General features: G+C 46.2%; 2 protein-coding genes across 2 annotated transcripts; both read right to left on the bottom strand.

Annotated features, from left to right (window-relative positions):
• Positions 1-9,463: 9,463 nt before the first annotated feature.
• On the bottom strand, positions 9,464-12,425 carry LOC119286775. The gene is made up of 3 exons (XM_037566222.1): positions 12,149-12,425; positions 11,997-12,043; positions 9,464-9,814 (listed from the first exon to the last, which is right to left on the bottom strand). The coding sequence occupies exons 1-3, from the start codon at positions 12,345-12,347 to the stop codon at positions 9,680-9,682; spliced, it is 381 nt and encodes a 126-aa protein (XP_037422119.1). The 5' UTR covers positions 12,348-12,425; the 3' UTR covers positions 9,464-9,679.
• Positions 12,426-12,629: 204 nt separating this feature from the next.
• LOC119286774 (glycosyltransferase BC10-like) lies at positions 12,630-15,500 on the bottom strand. Its single transcript, XM_037566221.1, has 2 exons — positions 14,750-15,500; positions 12,630-13,501 (listed from the first exon to the last, which is right to left on the bottom strand). Exons 1-2 carry the CDS (start codon positions 15,281-15,283, stop codon positions 12,860-12,862), a joined length of 1,176 nt encoding a protein of 391 aa, XP_037422118.1. The 5' UTR covers positions 15,284-15,500; the 3' UTR covers positions 12,630-12,859.
• Between the last annotated feature and the right edge of the window lie 8,032 nt (positions 15,501-23,532).

Here is a 23,532-nt window from a genome sequence, read left to right on the forward strand (position 1 = left end):
ATATCTCCTCGCCACGGCCATGGTTGGGCCCCTCATGGCGGTGAGACGGCCATGGATCGGATCCGGCAGCTCTCATGGTGCCAGATGTAGCGCATATAACCGCTGCATGCCTCTCCAGCTCCCCTCTTTGCATGCAGGGACTCGCATGCGACGAGGTCGCGCATGGCGGTGGGATGAGGCGGCCAACCCTAGCCAGATGGCACGGGAAGGAGATGACCTGGTTGACCTCGATGCACTCTCCCTCGCGCATGTACCTTGCGTCGACCGTCACGCCTCGCTTCTCGATCAGCACCATCCGAAGCACGCCGTGGCGGAGAAGGATCTCGCCCTCGGCGGCGGTGAGCGTGCGCGCCGCGACGAGGTCCGGGACGAACGTAACGTGCCAACGAGTCGTCATTTCGCCATCAATAGGACACTGATCCTCGCCAGTGGCCTGTGTTCAAACATTCGCTAGATATTCGCGGCCTATTTTTATTTTATTTTTATTAGAGTTACTCCTAGTTTCTTTTTTAGAAAAATCCTAGCTAGTTGTTGGAGAAGACCTGGTTTCCGACACGGTCCCAGCCCGCCTCTGTTATCTTTCCGGCTCTCACCCCCCAAACCCCTTGTTTGCGTGCATCCCCAAGAAGCCCCAGCTTTTTTTAGAATCGGGCTTTTACCCCTTTCCATTGCAAAGAACGGAAATACAACCAGTTCAAGCTAGAAAAACAGGAGGGGGGAAAGAGGCATAGCGAGTTCTAGCACTACCAGGAAACCCACCATACTCGCTCGCCGTCGAAACGAGTATCGTGGGGCGAAAACCTGGGTAGCACAGCATAACACCTAACCTATTACATTCTCAAAAGATCAGATCAAAGTATCAAAACACACAGTCGCATGAAACTCGAAGGGGGAAACAGTGTTGGGATCGCACGCCCGTCATCTCCTCATCCAGCACACCTCCAGAGAGCATCAGGCACCTTGGATTGGTTTCTTGACAGCACCACACATCTTCATCAGCTGCATCGTCCCAGTCCTGATCATCTCAGCTCCAGCGCGAAGATCCTTAGCGTCCTCTCCTTGTTGAAGCCCTGTCCAATATAATAGAAAGGAACATAGAGAAAACACAATCTCAAAAGGAGTCTTAATTTGTTTCTTTTCAAAAGTAGCTCGATTGCGTGCCAACCAAATGGCCCAACATACGGCCGCTAGTCCCACCGTATGAAACTTTTGCTTCCTAGGAAGGAATTTGTGGCACCACACAAAGTATTGCCAGTAGTTCGACGGGCATCTATCGGTGCCAAGAGCTACTCCAATGGATCACCAAACAATTCTGGCCACGGGACAAGTAAAGAACAAGTGCTTTACCGTTTCCACCTGTTTGCAGAAAGAGCAACAGGGATTCCCTGTCCAATTTCTTTTGCTCATCACTTGTCTAGTAAGGACTGTGTCTTGCGACATTTGCCACAGAAAGATCTTGATTTTAAGAGGGATCTTGGCTTTCCAAATCCATCTATAATGGCACCCACTCAGGGGTTTCTCCAGCATTTTATATACGGACTTAGTGGTGAACTTGCCATTCCGGTTGAGTCCCCAGAAAATACGATCATCCCTCTCAGTAAGGGGGATTTTATTGACCACAACACGCATATCTTCCCATTGCTTGGATAATTCAGGGGTAAGCCTATGTCTGAACATAGAGGCGTCGTCAAGCCTATCTTTTCGGTCCAGGGTGCTTGTTGGGTAGTTGTAGATTTCAAACAAGCGCGGATACTGATGTTGAAATGGGGTCAGCCCATTTATCGGATCTTTCCACAACCTGATCAAGTTCCCAGCCCCAGTCTCAATCTTTCTGCCCATCATATATATATATCTTTAATCTTGAGCAAAGCTTTCCAACAGGGCGAGTCAGAGAATTTGGGGGAAACTTCAGCAACAGAGGTGTTGCGCAGATATCTGGCCCGGACTATATCCTGCCATAGCCCGTTTTGTGTCTCTAATTTCCACCACCATTTGACCATGAGACTAATATTTTGCTTTCTAAGATCTTTAATACCTAAACCCCCTTTATCTTTCGATCTACATATCTTGCTCCATTTAACAAGATAGTATCTCCTCTTTTTGTTGCACCCTTGCCAGAAGAACCTACGTCTGTGTTTGTCTAGCCTCTCGATGAAAGTCTTATTCATGAGCCACATAGACATGTGGTAGAGAGATATCTCTGTGACAACAGAATCAAGCAAAGTGTGCCTCCCTCCTATTGAGGCAGCGTTGCCGATCCAGGCCTCGAACCTCTTGAGGTACTTACCAACAATAAACTCCCAATCGGAAGATTTTAGATTAGTATAGCTCACAGGCATTCCCAAGTATTTGAGCGGGAAACTGCCAACCTCACAGTTGAAGATTTCTGCATATTTTTTCACCGTATTTTCATCTCCACCCACAGTGAGGATCTCACTTTTCTGAAAGTTAACTTTCAGGCCAGACATCATTTCAAACATATATAGTAGCAACTTCAGGTTGACAGCCTTATCAGCATCATCCTCGATACAAATGATTGTATCATCTGCATATTGCAGGGCCGCCACCCCATCAGGGATGAGGTCTGCAGCCAAGCCCACAATAAGTTTGTTCTTTTGGGCATTTTTGATCATTTTAGTGAGGCATTCAACTACTAGGTTGAACAGGAAAGGAGAGTGTGGGTCCCCCTGCCTAACCCCTTTTTTGCTTTGAAAATACGGCCCAACACTACCATTTAGTTTGATGCTCACCGTCCCATTGTGCAGTATCTTTTCAATCCAACCACACCAGGTTTTGTCAAAGCCCCGCATCTTGTGGCATTCTAGGAGAAAGTCCCAATTCACCTTATCATAGGCTTTTTCAAAGTCCAACTTAAGGACGATTCCCACTTTCTTCTTAACATAAGTGCAATTGAGGATTTCATGAAGGGACAGGACCCCGTCCATGATGTTTCTCCCTTTTACAAAGGCGTTTTGAGTAGTACTAATGAGTTTGTTCGCATAAATGGCAACTCTACGGTCAAGAACTTTGGTGATCAACTTATATGGGCATCTCAACAAGCAGATAGGCCTGTATTGTTGGATTTTCTCGGCTTCAGAAACCTTAGGGAGTAGAGTAATAACTCCATAGTTAATCCGTTGAACATCCAGTGTCCCTTGGTGGAAAGCTTTAAAAAGGGCCATAATGTCATTTTTGACTATATCCCAGCACACCTGATAGAACTCAGCAGGAATATTATCGGGTCCAGGGGCTCTATTAGGAGCCATGTCGAAAAGAGCCTCTTTGACCTCTTGTTCTGTAAATTCTCAACAAAGATCTTTATTATCTTTTTCATCTAATTTCTCTTCAGGGGACCAGGTTCCCGGGTCAAGATGAACCCGGTTACCAGGGGCTGGTCCAAACAGCTCTTTGTAGAACTCAGTGGCGTCTGCAATCAAATTGTCTGTGCCTTCAATCGATGTCTCTCCCACTTTAAGTGATTGGACTGCATTTTTACGTTTCCGTCCATTAGCAATTTTATGATAATAGTCAGTGTTCAGGTCTCCTTTGAGCAGCCAGCGCTCATGGGACTATTGAAGCCAAAATATTTCCTCATTAACCAGGAGCTCATAGAGCTCAATGTTGATGTCCATTTTTCTACTATACAAGTCAGGAGGCAACATATCTTCTTCTTCCAGTTTCTCAAGCATAGCTAGTTCCATACGTAGTTCTTCTTTCTTTTTCTTATCATGCCCATACTTATTCGAGCCCCAACCTTTAAAATAAGATTTGATTCTTTTCAGCTTGATGTTCAGGGTATCAATTGGATCTGATGAAGCTACTTTTCTAGCCCAGATTCTCCTCACAGTGGGCATGAACTTGTCATCATTGATCTAGGACAGGTTAAAACGAAATTCGCGGGGTTTCGGGGCTTCGCGCCCCTCTTCCCCGGAGGACAGCAGGAGTGGGTTATGATCAGACAGCTCCCGAACTAGTTTCCTCACTGAGACCAATGGGAAAATATCTTCCCAACATTCAGACATAAGGATTCGGTCTAGTTTTTCCAGCGTGGGATGAGTCTGGTTGTTAGTCCAAGTATACTTCCCCCCATTGATGTGGATCTCCCTAAGAGCTAGTGTATTGATAATGGAGTTAAACATGTCAGTGGCTTTGTTGTTCACCATCTTTTTATTCTTCTCTCCCAAATGTCTTGGGATATTAAAATCTCCCCCCCCCACAATGTAGGGTATGGTCATGCCACTACAAAAGGATGCTAGCTCCACCAGGAATTCGTTTTTGAATTCATCATGCACCGATCCATAAACTACCAGTAGCCCCCATTGATTTTTTTTCTTTTTGTCAAACAACACTAGTTGTAGAACATATTTGCCCTTAGCACAGGATACTATATCAAAAGTATCTTTCCTCGCACCACATAAAATGCCCCCAGATTTCCCCATAGAGGGCACCCAGTTCCACTGGAATATGTCAAAGGGGTCAATTCTTTTCAAACACTTTGGTGTGAATTCTTTTTTTATAGTTTCTTGTAGACCCAGGAAGTCAAGGGAATGGTCACTAATCATGTCTGAGAGGCAGGTGGCCATTCCTTTCTTGCCTACCCCTCGACAGTTCCAAATGAGGCCTCTCATTTGGACGTTTTTGTGGAATTTGGCTCTAGTAACCCTACCAGGAGACGGGGCAGGGTTACATAACAATTCTTTCTCAGTGTTGTTTCTTTTCTGACTCCTAGTCACAGGCCTAGAAATTTTGATATTGGATTTATTATGTTTTTTCTTCTTAGGTTTCACAGAAGAAATATGCTCAAAAATATGCTCTTCCTGGTCTAACCACTCTAATATCACAGGGGTATTCCTGCCTAAGCCATTTGTCACAGTCATGTTATCCTGCTCTTTATCATCATTATTATCTTCTTTTTTATCATCTAATTCTTTTCGGGCGCACTCAAGCTCTCTAATAATGTCAACAACAACGAAATCATCATTGGGTATTTCTACCCCTGAGCTCTGCTAATTAACTCATTATCAGAAAGCACATCAAATGAATTTTTGGAGGTAGGAATATTATTACCTTCCAGATTCCTCTTACTAGCCATTTTTTGGCCTTATCCTCCACCTTGTCCTGCATTCCAGAAAGGTTATGCTTGCTGAATCTCAGCGGGGCTTCAGTTGCTAGTGGAGGAGTGAGAATGATCTCTTCAGTGCTTTCACGGGACGGGAGTTGTACCACATAGCTGCGCGAAGTCTTGATCCCAGGGTCCACCTCACAAATTACCTCCACAATCTGAGAATGGTTAGAAGCAGCCTGACAGGGTGAAGCAAAATTATTATGTATGGCTCTCTTCACCTGAATGACTTGAGCAGTTTTCTCCACGACAACAGGATTCCTGTGGACAATCCAGTTGGAGGAATCTCCTTTGCCATCCTTCATTTTCTCCTCAATTTCTCTCTGTAATGTTTCAATGAGCAGGGAATTGTCCCCATCACTTTTAGTAGAGGGAGATCCCTCCTTATCATCGTATAGCAGGCGACAGGCCTTGCCACCACGGTAAGAGCCCCCAGTATTACCATGCCCAGCAGACTCAGGCTGCAGCATCCCTTTTTCTTGTTCAGTATGTTTTCTCTTGGGAGTCTGGTCTGGCTTGGTCCTTTCATCAGGAATAGGATCAACGGTTTCTGTGTCCACAGGATTTTTAACCAAAACCTCCTCAACCTCATATGTAAACCTGTAGAAACATCCTGCAAGCACCCCTTTAGCAGTGGCAGGGAGTTGATTTATCGATCTACAACCGATTTTAGCTCTGACAGAGGATGGGCGATTTATGGTAGACATATCAACTTCCAGGGTAATTCCAACAAGGCCTCCCACATAAGCTACAGTTTTATCACATCTCTTGTTAGGTGGAATTTTTCCGATCTTAACCCAAGCAATCTCTAACAGTCCCTCAGAATCAATATCCTCAGACCAAGGAGAAAACTTGACACTGACCCCACACTTTTTCAGTTTAATATTTTCAACAAAAAGAGCTCTGTCAACCTCTCTAGGGTTCGGCATTCTCATGACAAACTTTTGTGGAGCAAAGAATCTAGCAGAGCATTGCCATCCCTGGCCAACGTAAACACTCAACTCATGTTCAATATCTTTGGTGTGAGCAGAGCCATCAGTAATGGTAACAACAATGTTGAAAATGTTATCCCTACTCTGCCTATCCACGCTGTAATCAGGAATGTAAAGAAGCCCTGACCCTTAGTTTGAAAAGCACACATCACAGGTGTGTAATCCCAAGGAAAGAACTCATTGCAGACAAAGGACAGGTGACCTCTCTTTTTACATCTATCACAGAGAGCCTGAGGACACCTAACGGTGAAATGCCCAGGAAGATGGCAGATCTGACAAGCATCACAAGGAGGAACGATAGTACCAGAGGAGGAGTACTCGCGATTAGCAGCAGTGGCAGTGTTCTTGTCGAAGGCGTGGTGAGCCTTGTCGCTTCCGGCATCACCACCACGCAGCTCCTGGCGGTGGGGAGGAGGTGCCTGCTGCCCATCTGTCGTCGCCGGCACCTGAGACTCTTGCAGGTCGCCACCATCCCCATCCCATCTGGATTGCCGGGTTCGGTTTGCCTGCAGGGCGCCGGCCGCCTCATCCCACTTGTCGTTGGTGGTGGAGGAGCTTCCCATCTCCGTCTTGCGCTTCCAGACGTTAGAATCGAAGCCGCGGCCGCGGCCACGATCGAAACGCCCAGCGCCGCGCCCATGGCGGCCCGCACCAAATCCGTCCCCTCTCATCTCAACAAGTGGCTTCTCTTTGGATCTAGCAGCAGGATTCGCGAAAGAACTCGTAGGTGGCTTCTCTTTGGATCTAGTAAGGGGATTTCTGGGGGATTGAGAGGCAACTACTTGGGCAAAAGAACGCAGATCGCCATGGATTTTGCCCTCCCACCAAGCAAAGCTAGGACGAACCCTAGATCTGGCGAGAGGCGAAGCGCTCCAGAAGTGGGCGAGCCCCTCGTCGAGATCCAAAATGGGGGAAGGAGTAGCAGCCGCAAGATTTATACCCGCGGCGCCCCCGGAAACCCTAGCTCCATCGCTCTCATGGCGGTTGGATCTCCCCTCGCCTACGTGTCGCGCATCCGTCCCATGGTGGACCGGTCCGCGCCCCAGAACCCCTGGTCCATCTGTCATACGTGACGCTCGGCGGTGCATGTCCCTATCCGCACAAACGCTCCCGTGTACCGCCAGCCCACGCGGTGAACCACGCGGCAGTGCATCCCCGCCGGAGATTCCTCCGTTCGCCGGAGATCTGTCATAAACCCTAGCAAAGTGGCAGGGAAAGGCGACGATGTCCCCGATATCGATCCACTCACCAGGGCGTAGGTATCGTGCATCCACCGTGTACCCCCTAGTATCGAGCAGCACGATCCGGAGCGACTCCCTACGCAGCCAGAGCTCGCCGTCGTCGAGCGTGACGTGACGTGCGGTCGCCAGGTCCGCCGCGAAGCGAACCCTCCAGCGTACGTCGCCAGCCATCCCGCAAGTCGGAATAACTAAACTCGGAAGGTTCCAAGAAGCCCCAGCTCATCTCGACTGCTGTTGTTGGTTCTCTTTGCTGTTGCTGAACAATCGAACTGAGTTGAACAGAATCAAGATCGATCTCAGTTTACTTTACCCCATCCGTCCATCACTTGTGGTGTCTATTACCAAAGCGAGGTCCATCCATGGAAGAACTGATGAAGGAAGCGCACGCCCTCTTCTGCGGCGGCTGGAGCATAAAAGAGTCCCAGGTTTTCATAAGCACGCTCCAGCATCTACTAACGGCGGCGACCAAGACCGACGACGAGCCTGACGCGGCGAAGACGACGAGGTGCTGGGCGACTCCCCAGCGCTGGCTGCTCACGCTGGACACGCCCTCGCTGCGCGCCGCGCTGTGGAACCCCTCGACCAAGGAGAAGGTGGAGCTCCCATCAATGGAGAAGGACCTTCCCCGGAACTGCAAGTGCCTGCTGTCGCGCGAGCCCGGCTCCCGCGCAGGCTGCGTGGTGCTGGTCGTCGTCGACGACGAGCCGGTGATCTGGTTCTGCCTCGTCGGAGGCGAGCGATGGAGCAGGCACGAGTACGAGATCATTGTCGAGAAACCACGGGGTTCACCCAATTTTCGCTTGGTGAAAAAACAGTCTTTCGAAGAAGCAGGGTGTGCAACGAACCTCATCTCTCCCGACGAAGAAACAAGAACAGAGTACATCTTGGAGGGACACAACTGGAAGAGAATAAGAATACCAAGCGACGGGCATGGCAGTCATCGATTCCAGATATGGAGCATCGCCGCCGTGGACGGCAAGTTCTACTTCGACGTGTCCCCCTCGAAGCTCGGCGTCCTCGACTTCCTCCCGGGCCCGACGTTCACCATGATGGACACCAAGGGAGCGCGAGTCGCATGGGATTCCTGGGAGCTGGCGTTCCCTCATCTGGCGGAGTCCCGCGGGAGGCTCTACCTGTTCGTCATCGCCCATAATAGTCTGGCCAGCATCGCCCTCTACAAGATGGATTTCTCGTCGCTTGCATGGTCCAAGGTGGATCGCGTCTATGATCAGGTGTTCTTCCTGGGCAGGTTGCATTTCTCGGCGTCGTATTCTGCATGGGAGCTTGGTTTGACGCAGTGTAATGTCTACTATCTGGGCCGTACGAGCTGCTCAACGTGTTCTCTGCCGGAGACAAACGTCGGCCTCGCTCCAACTGCATACACGGGGCCGATCTGCCGGCTCCGCTGCAGGGCGTATACGATGTGCTCGCCAGAGCTTGTGCTGGTTTCACCATCGGCGGTAGCTAGAAGAAACGAGGAGAAGAACAATGTATATCTTCAGTCATTCCGGGATATGTTTGTGCTCGTCTAATTATTAAATATATAATCCCCTTTCTTCAAATCAGTATATTCCGGGATATGTTTGTGCACATTGAGTTTAGCTTTCATTTATTTATTTATTTCTGAGGGAAAGGGGAGTTAGAGTTTCATTCTGAAGTTAACAAGCTGTGCTATAGACAGTTCTACCATGATCTGCTACTCTGCTTTGGTCCCTGGAAATTTTCATAGGAACAAACCCCCTACCCACCATAAGACTCTTGATCTCTAAAATAAGATGACCATAAGGCATAAGCCAACCGATCCAGGGCCTCAGAAGATCGGGTGAGCACATCGTAGCGCTGTTGAGAAATCTGATTGAATCGTGCATGGAGCTCAGCTTCAAGAGCATCAGTACAAAAGAATAAATGACGGTATGCAGCAACGATTACGCTCCCATCATCCCTTAATATCATACCTGACCCTGCCGCCCCGTCCGAGGAGAAGGAGACATGTTTTTCTGAGGGCACAACTACAGTGTATGCGGGTTGGGAATTTGGGATGGAATAATTTTCTATTTTTCCCTGTCCTGAATTCTAGAACTTATGAAAATCTTTGATTTTGCAAAAAATGAAAGACAATATCAGATCAAGCAAAGATTTGTGCTGCACAGATGAGATGACAATGATGAAACGGAACAAGTTGCACCAGATTTAAGAGGCGAGTGAGGTGCTAAATGCTAAGCTTATTAACTCCTTGAGAACTTAACCGGGCAAGGAATTTTCCTATCGAAAAAGCTGTTTCAGCCATTTGGTGGCTGGCGTGCTCCTCTCATGCTCAACACTAGCTACTTGTTCTTGTCAAGCCATGCGAGAATTCCTTTCTCCGACTCCGTGAGCTCCTCCACTGGCTTCTCTCTAACCGAGCCTTCCATGAAACCAAAATAATCCTTGTAATTCCTCTTGTAAAAGTCGTCCAGCCTCTGGAACATATGAGAAAACAGCAGAACATAGTTAAGTGCAACCACGGCGTAGAAGCTCTTGTCGTTCAATCTGTTGCTCCAGTAAACATTCTACAGAGGCTGGAAAACCTGAGACTTAAACTAGTATGATAGTTGTATTTAACTGTGTAGGTTGGGTTTGCAGGTAGCACAAGGTTCCCTATTTAAATCAGAGACATCTACTGCAAAACCAACAAACTGAAACATTGTACTACAAGGGTAGAAAATCACAGCACATGTCAAACCTTTTCGATTTTCACTTTTTTCATGAAAAATGGAAAAGCAAAGGGACAATTTTTTTTGATAAAAGAGAGCTCTAAAGCAAAGGGACAATAGGTATAAAGCAACTGAAGCAATGAAATTGGGAGCATATGGACTCAAATGAGTAGTTGGAAAAAAGCTGATGATTTAATAGTGAAATGCATATAGAATATTGAATCAAAACAAAAGCAAAGGGCTTCTTCCATTTTTGCCATGATGGGATAATACCAAGGAAACAATTGAAGGAAGGCCACATACCTCCTTGTCATTCTTCTCTTTGTTTTCCTTTGACCTCTTCACATAATCTACCCATATGCAGGCAGAACCAGTTATCTATCCAAGGTGAACAGCAAACTGACCACAAATACTAGACCCCGAAAATTGGACCAGATGCTTACATACCTTGCAATAGCGCCTTTCTAGATTCGCTAGCCTCGGGTATGGCTGCGGCGGATGCTAGTAGAGTGAGGAGGCACCTTCTGTTAACTCCATTCCTCTGAGCCAAGGTGACCAGATGCTTTCCCGCGGAATGATGAAGAGATGAAGCTGCTGCGACCGGCCTTCTGATTGTGTCCATCAGTTTACCTGGAGGCTGAGTCATGGGATGAGATGAGTTTGCTCTCCAGTGTGCTCTCTTGATGTCCTACATGGAAGCGTCGCCAGGTTGCTGCTATTTGATATGATATGATATGATGAAATCCTGGAATGGACCAAGGCCACAGGTTTTTCTCTGGATGGAAACAGACAGGGGCAAATCGGACCATACGCAGTAATGCTTGGGCTTTGGACAAGTCTGCATTTTGGACAACCCTTTTTGCCTTTCCGGTATCTTCATTATTTTTAGGCCACATATTTGAATTATTTATCTTGCCTCTACGTCGACATTTTCCCAACAAATTTCTAGTAATACATTCTGATTAGCAAAGAAGATATACAGAGCAAGAGAAAAGATTTCTTGTCCATTGTCAGGTTACTGTACAAAATAATAAGTACAGATCGGTGTATAATGATGTCCATTCTATGAATTTTTTCTGATTTTGCAAAAATGAAACATACTGTCAGATCAAGCAAAGATTTGTGCTACTGCACAGATGAGATAGCAATGATGAAACAGAACAAGTTGCATCAGGTTTAAGAGGCAAGTGAGGTGCTATATGCTAAGCTTATTAACTCATTGACAACTTCACCGCGGAAGGAATTTTCCTACAGAAAAAGCTGTTTCAGCTATTTGGTTGGCGTGCTCCTCCCATGTTCAACACTAGCTACTTGTTCTTGTCCAGCCACGCGAGAATTCCTTTCTCCGACTCTGTGAGCTCCTCCGCTGGCTTCTCTCTAACCGGGCCTTCCATGAAACCGAAATAATCCTTGTAATTCCTTTTGTAAACGGCGTCCCGCCTCTGGAATATATGAGAAAACAGCAGCACAATTAGTTGCAACCACGGTGTAAAATCTTCTCGGTCAATTTTTAGTCCAGTAAACTTAGTGATAAAATTGACAACATTCTGAAGAGGGCTGCACTTGATTTCGCTTGAGATGTAAACTAGTATGATGGGTTGCCGGTGGCACAACCGCACAAGGTTCCCTATTTTAATCAGAGACATCTACTGCAAAACAAACAAACAAACTAGAACGTGTACTACGAGTAATAAGGATAGAAAATTACAGCATAGGTCAAACCATCCTCAGGTTTTTCATGAAAAATGAAAAGGCAAAGGGACAATAAGTATAAAAGCAACCGAAGCAATGAAATTGAGAGCAGATGGACCCAAATTATTAGTAGTTGAAAAGGCTCATGATTTCACAGAGAAATGCATATAAATTACTGACTCAAAACAAAAGCAAAGGGCTTCTTCCATTAGCAATGATGCGATACCAAGGAAACAGTTGAAGGAAGGCCACATACCTCCTTGTCATTCTTTTCTTTGTTTTCCTTTGATTTCTTCACATAATCTACAAATGCAGGCAGATTTATTTTATCTATCCAAGGTGAACAGCAAACCGACTACAAACATCGGATGCAATAAACCCGGAAAATCGGACCGGATGCTTGTGTACCTTGCAATAGGGCTTTTCTTGATTCACCGGCCTCAGGTATGGCTGCGGCGGATGCCAGTAGAGTGAGGAGGTACCTCCTGTTAACCCCGTTCCTATGAGCCAAGATGGCCAGATGCTTCGCCGCTGAATGATGGAGAGATGAAGCTGCTGCGACCGGCCTTCTGATCGTGTCCATCAGCTTACCTGGAGGCGGAGCCATGGGGCGAGATGAGTTTGCTCTCCTGTGTGCTCTCTTAATTCCTACATGGAAGCCTAGCCAGGTTGCTAGATGTTGAAATCCTGGAATGGACCAAGGCCACAGATTTTTCTCTGGATGGAAACAGACAGGGGCAAATCTGACCACATGCAGAACTGTTTACACATGTAAACATACTTCCGTTAACATTTTTGCTTTCCTGGTATCTGCATTTTATTTTTATTTTCGGGCCACATGTTTGAATTATTTTTCTTGCCTTTATCTCGACATTTTTCCAACACAATGTCTGGTAATACATTCTGATTAACACAAAATATACAGTGCAATAGAGCAAGAGAAGAGTTCTCTTGTCCATTGTCAGGTTACTGTACAAAATAATAGTACAAATTTGTGTATAATGATGTGGGCAGAGTACAGGTTGTCATCCATCGAAATAAGCCCATGCCTCCACACATGTAAACCTACCTATGATCTAGTATCAAAACTTACAGGGGGGCACCTGTTAAAAGCATACATCAACCATAACCCAGCACAGTGGGCGCTAGCACTAACAATGGCTGCAGCGCACTTGGTGCGAACTTCCGAGCAAACAGGAAGCATGTTGTGGAATTTTGATTATTGTAGAGGCAAGTCCGTCCCGTTTGGACTCTTCTCAGGAATTCCTCAGTGATATCTCCCCTACCAAACGTGGCTGGATGTGCACCACCTCTCGACCAGTCTACCCAGGTGACACTTCTGTTAGCAAGGCTTTGCGGAGCTTCAATCGTGAGCATTGTAGGGAAATAGTGTTCATCGACATAACAATGAGGCCTGCAGAACTCCTTGAATTTCGGGTAATAGCGTGTGTCTCTGATGATCTCGATGGCAAGATCTCTGTCTACTTCAAACCATTGCGAGCCTTTGCGCCATTGTTCGATCTCAACCTCAGGGGTCATGTTATAATTATACCGGCCCCGTCCATATGGCCCAGGATCATCAAACACCATGACAAAGCTTTGGCTTGAATTCTGAAAGTAGTCGTATGTGGTGTTGAAATCAAATATGGGAATGCATGACTCAGACACAAGCACAAACCACTCATTAGATATATCCAGCAAAGCATTAGCCAGCAGGCGTCTCTCAGCATCACACATGGTCATCTGACCCCATTCGGCAACCTGTGAGCACCAAACAGATCACATATTAATTTCAGGTACACGGTCATCTCAAGTTCTGAGCACAACAGGGAAGGTAAAGATTTTCTTTAGTCTTCCTGCATGGGTGTGTTGCTAAATTACTACTCCCTTCGATCCATAATAAGTGTCACAGTTTTGAACTAACGTTAGTTCAAAACTGCGACACTTATTTTGGATCGGAGGGAGTACTTGATATGTGGAAATCCTGAAAGGACAAGTCATAGATTGTTCTCGGTGAAAGAAGACAGAGACAAGTCTGCCCAATTGCAGATCTGCTTGGGTTCTGGTCAAGCTGGAAATGTTTGTCTCCTGACAGACTGTCTAGAAAATGGCTCTACTAGGCCATACGCTGCCGCATACAAGGAATGGGTTATAAGTTCTGGTTAGAGCCCTAGCTGTGCCTGTTCTAGAGTTCCCTGACTCTACCTATTATAGTACCAGTTCCAGTTAGGGCGCGGTGGCTACTAGATATATGGGTGACAGAATGCATACCAGTTACTGATTTTAAGAATCTTGCCCCAGAGTAAGTTAGTGATATAGTTAGTAACAGGTGGATCACATCATGTAGGCCTAAAGTTAACTCCAAAAGATACATAAATACAGTACCATAATCCAAACCTATCAGGGCTATCAATCAACACGTCTACTAAACTTTTCGTTGTAATGGCGGTCCATGCTCGGGAAGGTAGCTCGCTGTACCTACATTTTCTCCTTCAAGGCTTCAATGCAAAAATGCACAGTTCTTTTGTATATATTTAAAAAAATAACAAAGGAAGTTCAGAAATTTTCACTGCCAACAGCTGTTTTAATCACCCAAGTTAGCACCCAACATATGCAGTGCCTGAGCTCTAACATGTGCATTGATCATAGGCTCCTTACTGTAGTAACTAGTAAGTAGAACCACGGCTCAATGTAATGGCTGAAACGTGGGGATTCAGTTACAGGTTTGTCATAATATCACGTATGAAGTCGTGGAGCAACAGTACAGTACAGCTCAATCCCAGTCTTGATTTGGCATAGTATCAGTACAGCACAGCTCAATGTAGTAGTACAATCTTGGCAGTTGGCCTACGACTGAATATGGTTTGCTGTTGGTATCACTAGATCAGCATGAGTAGGCAGCCCACCTATCACACTCTCATGGCGTCCTGCTAGGTTGAGTACGCGATCACACTACCAGTCTACTACGGCATGAGGAGGCGAGGCCGAGCAGGCGAGAGGGGAGCTAACCTTACTGGGGATTTGGCGGTGGTAGAAGACGGAGTCTTTGGTGAAGTTGGCGCGGTAGGAGGGGAGGGCGTGGACGTAGACGGAGTAGCGGCCCTCGTGTCCCCGGAAGAAGCGCTCCCAGAGCGGCGCGAGCGGCAGCGGGCCGCGCGTGAGGAACATGAAGGCGACCTTGGGCACGCGGGGGAACGGGTAGGGGCGGACCCGGGGCGCGAAGGACGCGCGCCAGAGCAGCTCCTCGTCCGTCATCGCGTGGCGCGCGCGGGACGGGGGGCGCGTCCAGCGCTCGAGCCCGTCGAGCGGCTGCGGCTCGGCGGAGGCGGAGGCCCCGAGGCAGGGGCGGAAGATGGCCGGCGCGGCGGCCGCGAGCGTGTGGCGCGCCATGTACATGCCGGCGGCGGAGAGGCCGACGCCGAGCAGCAGGAAGCCGAGGAAGACCTTGAGCATCCCGGTGGGGAACACCCTCCCGCCGCCCTGCCCCGGCGCCCCCAGCCTCGCCTCCTTCATGTCCTCCATGGACGCCACCCGCGCCTGCATCGCGCCCGCCGGACGGCTCGCGGCTGCTGGTGGTGCTGCTACCGGGAGCTAGGTGGTGGAATCTGGCAGATTTGAGGCCGCGCGTGGCATGCTCCGGGCACGAGGCCGGGTCGGGGGCGCGCCGAATCGAGGGGCAACACGTAGGTTGGGTGGGGGGCTAGATCTGGGAGGGGGCGGTGGTTGGTGCGGCGCGGACTTCGATTCGGCGGACGGAGCGGCTGGTGGTGGTGGGGGTGGGGGTGGGGTGGGGTTCTGGAGGGTGGAGGCCGCCTAGGGGACGAGTAACGTCTCACGGGTGCCCTACTCAGTGACGGAGGAGGGAGCTGCGGCTGCGTGGACTGGGTCTACGGGTGCTGCGAAGCCGGGTAGAGGATTCGGTGCTCCTGTGTACGGAGAGCGGTGCTGGAAGACCGGGTTCGTCGAGGTTCCGGGCTTGGCAGAGGACGGGAGAGATCTTTGTGTCTCGTGGAGTCGTGACGACGTGCTGCCGTGGTTTCCGGTGGATCTCGCCTCATGAAATGGCCAATCCCGAGAGCGATGTTTGTACCACTCCTACTACTAGAACCGGAATTTCTTAACAACATCCAAGAAATATGGTCTCATGCGTCTCTAGAAAATGCTCATTAGGGCATGAACCATGGAGGCGTCGTGTTGATGCTGCCTCATGCCCATCCACGTAGACGAGGCTGCCGGTGAGATTTACATGCATCAAGATAGACAACACAATAGTACTTTATTAGACATCAATGACCATCTTTTCCTCTCCCCTCACTCTTCTGTTCATGCATTTTTCACCATCTTTCACCGGTTCATTCTTTCTTGCTTTCTTTCTTTTTCATCTCTCTTCTCTTCCTCCATTGCCTTCATCTTTTGTAGGGAAGTAGAGACCGGTTCCTTTGCCAGAGCCGGGTTCCTTCTAAAAGCAACTCAGTTAACCTCGTTTGGACCACTTCTGGCTAATATGATAACTGGGGCATCTGTGTAGCTCAATCCTTTTTGTGGCAAAGGACAAGCCGGAATTTTCTCTTATAGTAGGTACAACGCTCTTGAGGACACACGAGAATTTCATCTAGTCACTTTCATCATATTTGTTTGGTTCGTGTTTGTTACTTTGATAATTTGATATGTGTGTGGACCGGTGTTTGGCTGTTGTTCTTACTTGAACAAGCCTCCCACTTATGATTACCCCCTCTCGCAAGCATCCGCAACTACGAAACATATGGATCCAAATCAGCCCCCTTATGAAATAACGCATAAACTAGGGTTTAAGCTTCTGTCACTCTAGTAACCATCATCTAATTACTACTCTACAATGCATTCCCTTAGACCCAAATATGATGAAATGTCATGTAGTTGGCGTTCACATAACACCACTAAGGGAAACAACAACATACATACCATCAAAATATCGAACGAATACCAAATTCACACGATTACTTATGACAAGATTCCTCCCATGTCCTCAAGAACAAAAGTAACTATTCACAAATCATATTCATGTTCAAGATCAGAGGGTTGTTGAATATCATTAAGGATCTGAATATATAATCTTTCACTAAATAAACCAACTAGCATCAACTACAAGATGTAATCAACACTAATAGCGATCTAGAGGTACCAATATGAGGTTTTTTAGACAAAGATTGAATACAAGAGATGAACTAGGGTTTGATATGAGATGGTGCCGGTGAAGACGTCGATGAAGATTGGTCCTCCCATGATGAGAGGGTTGTTGGTGACGACGATGGTTTTGATTTTCCCCTCCCGAAGGGAAGTGTCCCTGGCGGAATCGCTCCGCCGGAGAGCAAAAGTGTTCCTGTCTAGGTTCCGCCTCAAAACGGCGGCGCTTCGTCCTGAAACCTTTCTTCTATTTTTTTCTAGGTTGTCACCATATAGGAGAAGATGGGCCCCGGAGGCCTACCATGGGCGCCACAAGCTGGGGGGGGCATGCCCTGGGGGGTGGGGCGCGCCCCCAGGCTTGTCGCTTCTTGGTGGGTCCCCCTCTGGTATTTATTTCACTGATAATTTTAATATATCCCAAAATAATTCTCCGTCAATTTTCAGCTCATTTGGAGATGTTCAGAAAAGTTGCCTCCGATATAGCCCTTTTCGGTCCAGAATTTCAGCTGCCGGTAATCTCCCTCTTCATGTGAAACTTGCAAAAAAGAGTGAAAAGACATGAGAATTGTATTATAAAGTGAAATAACAGTTCATAAAGCAATAAATATCACCATGAAAACATGATGCAAAATGAATGTATCACTAAGCAACATGCTAAATTGATCTTAGAAACGTACAAGTTAACTAAGAAAAATATTAAGCATTTGAACGCTAAATATAAACTTGCTGAAGATAAGGGTAGAAACACATGTTGTCTTTGCATCTGGAGATCTTATTAGGTTACACTTACGTAAAATATAGGTTTTATTATCTACGCAGGTCAAAGCTAATGCCACATGCTAATGTTTCTTAAGGTGTTAGAGAAAATAAATAATCTCTACTCTTATAAAAAACCGAGTTGGTGATGATGATATGCTTGCCATCTTGCAATATAGACCGTCTGATCTATATCTGACGGATAGAAAGCAAACTATGGCAATTTTGCAAAAGGATACCCGTGTTGGGGAACGTTGTAATTTCAAAAAAATTCCTACGCACACGCAAGATCTATCATGGTGATGCATAGCTACGAGAGGGAAGAGTGTTGTCCACGTACCCTCGTAGACCGTAAGCGGAAGCGTTATGACAACGCGGTTGATGTAGTCGTACGTCTTCACGATCTGACCGATCCTAGTACCGGAAGTACGGCACCTCCGCGATCTGCACACGTTCAGCTCGGTGAAGTCCCACGAACTCTCGATCCAGCTGAGTGTCGAGGGAGAGCTTCATCAGCACGACGGCGTGATGACGGTGATGATGAAGCTACCGGCGCAGGGCTTCGCCTAAGCACTACGACGATATGACCGAGGTGGATTATGCTGGAGGGAGGCACCGCACACGGCTAAGACAATGATCAACTTGTGTGTCTATGGGGTGCCCCCTCCCCCGTATATAAAGGAGTGGAGGAGGGGGAGGGCCGGCCCTCTATGGCGCGCCCTAGGGGAGTCCTACTCCCACCGAGAGTAGGATTCCCCCCTTCCAAGTAGTAGGAGTAGGAGAGAAGGAAGGGGAGGAAAGGGGGGGCGGCCCCCACCCAATTCGGATTGGGCTAGGGGGGCACGCCTCACACCTTTTCCCTTCCTCTCCTCTATTCCACTAAGACCCAATAAGGCCCATATACTCCCCAGGGGGTTCCGGTAACCTCCTGGTACTCTCAAAAATGCCCGAACTCATCCGGGACCATTCCGATGTTCAAACATAGGCTTCCAATATATCAATCTTTACGTCTCGACCATTTCGAGACTCCTCGTCATATCCGTGATCATATCCGGGACTCCGAACTACCTTTGGTACATCAAAACACATAGACTCATAATATCGATCGTCACCGAACGCTAAGCGTGCGGACCCTACGGGTTCAAGAACTATGTAGACATGACCGAGACTCATCTCCGGCCAATAACCAATAGAGGAACCTAGATGCTCATATTGGTTCCTACATATTCTATGAAGATCTTCATCGTTCAAACCGCACAACAACATACGTTGTTCCCTTTGTCATCGGTATGTTACTTGTCCGAGATTCGATCATCGGTATCTCAATACCTAGTTCAATCTCGTTACTGGCAAGTCTCTTTACTCGTTCCGTAATGCATCATCCCGCAACTAACTCATTAGTCACATTGCTTGCAAGGCTTATAGTGATGTGCATTACCGAGAGGGCCCAGAGATACCTCTCCGATACTCGGAGTGAAAAATCCTAATCTCGATCTATGCCAACTCAACAAACACCATCAGAGACACCTGTAGAGCATCTTTATAGTCACCTAGTTATGTTGTGATGTTTGATAGCACACTAAGTGTTCCTCTGGTATTCGAGAGTTGCATGATCTCATATTCATAGGAACATGTATAAGTTATGGAGAAAGCAATAGCAACAAACTAAACGATCATCGTGCTAAGCTAACGGATGAGTCAAGTCAATCACATCATTCTCTAATGATGTGATCCCGTTAATCAAATGACAACTAATGTCTATGGTCAGGAAACATAACCATAATTGATTCAACGAGCTAGTCAAGTAGAGGCATACTAGTGACACTCTGTTTGTCTATGTATTCACACATGTACTAAGTTTCCGGTTAATACAACTCTAGCATGAATAATAAACATTTATCATGATATAAGGAAATATAAATAACAACTTTATTATTGCCTCTAGGGCATATTTCCTTCAGTCTCCCACTTGCACTAGAGTCAATAATCTAGATTACATTGTAATGATTCTAACACCCATGGAGTCTTGGTGCTAATCATGTTTTGCTCGTGAGAGAGGCTTAGTCAACAGGTCTGCAACATTCAGATCTGTATGTATCTTGCAAATCTCTATGTGTCCCTCCTTGACTTGATCGCGGATGGAATTGAAGTGTCTCTTGATGTGCTTGGTTCTCTTGTGAAATCTAGATTCCTTTGCCAAGGCAATTGCACCCGTATTGTCACAAAATATTTTCACTGGACCCGATGCACTAGGTATTACACCTAGATCGGATATGAACTCCTTCATCTAGACTCCTTCATTTGCTGCTTTCGAAGCAGCTATGTACTCCGCTTCACACGTAGATCCCGCCACGACGCTCTGCTTGGAACTGCACCAACTGACAGCAACACCATTTAATAAAAACACGTATCCGGTTTGTGACTTAGAGTCATCCGGATCAGTTTCAAAGCTTGCATCGACGTAACCATTTACGACGAGCTCTTTGTCACCTCCATATACGAGAAACATATCCTTAGTCCTTTTAAGGTATATCAGGATGTTCTTGACTGTTGTCCAGTGATCCACTCCTGGATTACTTTGGTACCTCCCTGCTAAACTAATAGCAAGGCACACATCAGGTCTGGTACACAGCATAGCATACATGATATAACCTATGGATGAAGCATAGGGAATGACTTTCATTTTCTCTCTATCTTCTGCAGTGGTCGGGCATTGAGTCTGACTCAACTTCACACCTTGTAACACAGGCAAGAACCCTTTCTTTGCCTGATCCATTTTGAACTTCTTCAAAACTTTATCAAGGTATGTGTTTTGTGAAAGTCCAATTAAGCGTCTTGATCTATCTCTATAGATCTTGATGCCCAATATATAAGCAGCTTCACCGAGGTCTTTCGTCGAAAAATTCTTATTCAATTATCCTTTTATGCTATTCAGAAATTCAGTATCATTTCCGGTCAACAATATGTCATCCACATATAATATCAGAAATGCTACAGAGCTCCCACTCACTTTCTTGTAAATACAGGCTTCTCCAAAAGTCTGTATAAGACCATATGCTTTGATCACACTATTAAAGCGTATATTCCAACTCCGAGAGGCTTGCACCAGTCCATAAATGGATCGCTGGAGCTTGCACACTTTGTTAGCACCTTTTGGATCAACAAAACCTTCTGGTTGCATCATATACAATTCTTTTTTAAGATATCCATTAAGGAATGCAGTTTTGACATCCATTTGCCAAATTTCATAATCATAAAATGCGGCAATTGCTAACATGATTCGGACAGACTTAAGATCTATGGATGAGAAGGTCTCATCGTAGTTAACTCCTTGAACTTGTCAAAAACCTTTTGCAACAAGTCGAGCTTTGTAGACAGTAACATCACCGTCAACGTCAGTCTTCTTCTTGAAGATCCATTTATTCTCTATGGCCTGCCAATCATCGGGCAAGTCAACCAAAGTCCACACTTTGTTCTCATACACGGATCCCATCTCAGATTTCATGGCCTCAAGCCATTTTGCGGAATCTGGGCTCATCATCACTTCCTCATAGTTCGTAGGTTTGTCATGGTCAAGTAACACGACTTCCAGAATAGGATTACCGTACCACTCTGGTGCATATCTCACTCTGGTTGACCTATGAGGTTCGGTAGTAACTTGATCAGAAGTTTCATGATCATCATCATTAGCTTCCTCACTTACTGGTGTAGGAATCACTGGAACTGATTTCAGTGATGAACTACTTTCCAATAAGGGAGCAGGTACAATTACCTCATAAAGTTCTACTTTCCTCCCACTCACTTCTTTCGAGAGAAACTCCTTCTCTAGAAATGATCCATTCTTAGCAACAAATATCTTGCCTTCGGATCTGTGATAGAAGGTGTACCCAACAGTCTCCTTTGGGTATCCTATGAAGACACATTTCTCCGATTTGGGTTCGAGCTTATCAGGTTGAAGCTTTTTCACATAAGCATCGCAGCACCAAACTTTAAGAAACGACAACTTGGGTTTCTTGCCAAACCACAGTTCATAAGGTATCGTCTCAACGGATTTAGATGGTGCCCTATTTAATGTGAATGCAACCGTCTCTAAAGCATATCCCCAAAACGATCGCGGTAAATCAGTAAGAGACATCATAGATCGCACCATATCTAGTAAAGTACGATTACGACGTTTGGACACACCATTACATTGTGGTGTTTCGGGTGGGGTGAGTTGCGAAACTATTCCGCATTGTTTCAAATGAAGACCAAACTCGTAACTCAAATATTCTCCTCCACGATCAGATCGTAGAAACTTTATTTTCTTGTTACGATGATTTTTCACTTCACTCTGAAATTCTTTGAACTTTTCAAATGTTTCAGGCTTATGTTTCATTAAGTAGATATACCCATACCTGCTCAAATCATCTGTGAAGGTGAGAAAATAACGATATCTATCGCGAGCCTCATTGTTCATTGGCCGACATACATCAGTACGTATGACATCCAATAACTCTGTTGCTCGCTCCATTGTTCCGGAGAACGGAGTTTTAGTCATATTGCCCATGAGGCATGGTTCGCAAGTACCAAGTGATTCATAATCAAGTGATTCCAGAAGTCCATCAGAATGGAATTTCTTCATGCGTTTTACACCAATATGACCCAAATGGCAGTGCTAGAAATAAGTTGCACTATCATTATCAACTCTGCATCTTTTGGCTTCAATACTATGAGCATGTGTATCACTACTATCAAGATTTAATAAAAACAGACCACTCATTAAGGGTGCATGACCATAAAAGATATTACTCATATAAATAGAACAATCATTATTCTCCGATTTAAATGAATAACCGTCTCGCATCAAACAAGATCTAGATATAATGTTCATGCTCAACGTTGGCACCAAATAACAATTATTTAGGTCTAAAACTAATCTCGAAGGTAGATGTAGAGGTAGCATGCCGACGGCGATCACATCGACTTTGGAACCATTTCCCACGCGCATTGTCACCTCGTCCTTAGCCAATCTTCGCTTAATCTGTAGCCCCTGTTTCGAGTTGCAAAAGTTGGCAACTGAACCAGTATCACATACCCAGGTGCTAATACGAGCATTAGTAAGGTACACATCAATAAGATGTATATCAAATATACCTTTCACTTTGCCATCCTTCTTCTCCGCCAAATACTTGGGGCGATTCCGCTTCCAGTGACCAGTCCCTTTGCAGTAGAAGTACTTAGTCTCAGGCTTAGGTCCAAACTTGGGTTTCTTCACTTGAGCAGCAACTGGCTTGCTGTTCTTCTTGAAGTTCCCCTTCTTCCCTTTACCCTTTTTCTTGAAACTGGTGGTCTTGTTGACCATCAACACTTGATGCTCCTTCTTGATTTCTACCTCTGCAGCCTTTAGCATTGCGAAGAGCTCAGGAATCGTCTAATCCATCCCTTGCATATTATAGTTCATCACGAAGCTCTTGTAGCTTGGTGGCAGTGATTGAAGAACTCTGTCAATGACACTATCATCAGGAAGATTAACTCCCAGCCGAGTCAAGTGGTTGTGGTACCCAGACATTCTGAGTATATGTTCACTGACAGAACTATTCTCCTCCATTTTGCAGCTGTAGAATTTATTGGAGACTTCATATCTCTCAATCCAGGCATTTGCTTGAAATATTAACTTCAACTCCTGGAACATCTCATATGCTCCATGACATTCAAAACGCCATTGAAGTCCCAGTTCTAAGCCGTAAAGCATGGTACACTAAACTATCGAGTAGTCATCAGCTTTGCTCTGCTTGGTGTTCATAACATCTGGCGTTGCTCCTGCAGCGGGTTTGTCACCTAGCAGTGCTTCTAGGACGTAATTCTTCTGTGCAGCAATGAGGATAATTCTC

The sequence above is a fragment of the Triticum dicoccoides genome, chromosome 4A (assembly GCF_002162155.2).
Source record: "Triticum dicoccoides isolate Atlit2015 ecotype Zavitan chromosome 4A, WEW_v2.0, whole genome shotgun sequence".
Classification (NCBI taxonomy): Eukaryota; Viridiplantae; Streptophyta; class Magnoliopsida; order Poales; family Poaceae; genus Triticum; species Triticum dicoccoides.

Bases quoted from the DNA above. Each gene is read 5' to 3' on its own strand.
- LOC119286774 (XM_037566221.1), bottom strand. From the start codon at position 15,283: ATGCAGGCGCGGGTGGCGTCCATGGAGGACATGAAGGAGGCGAGGCTG. The intron at 13,502-14,749 runs GTTAGCTCCCCT...TGGTGCTCACAG, and splicing joins ACCGCCAAATCCCCAGTAAG to GTTGCCGAATGGGGTCAGAT.
- LOC119286775 (XM_037566222.1), bottom strand. From the start codon at position 12,347: ATGGCTCCGCCTCCAGGTAAGCTGATGGACACGATCAGAAGGCCGGTC. The intron at 12,044-12,148 runs GTACACAAGCAT...CTGCATTTGTAG, and splicing joins AAGAAAAGCCCTATTGCAAG to ATTATGTGAAGAAATCAAAG. The intron at 9,815-11,996 runs GTATGTGGCCTT...CATATGTTCCAG, and splicing joins AAGAAAAGAATGACAAGGAG to AGGCTGGACGACTTTTACAA.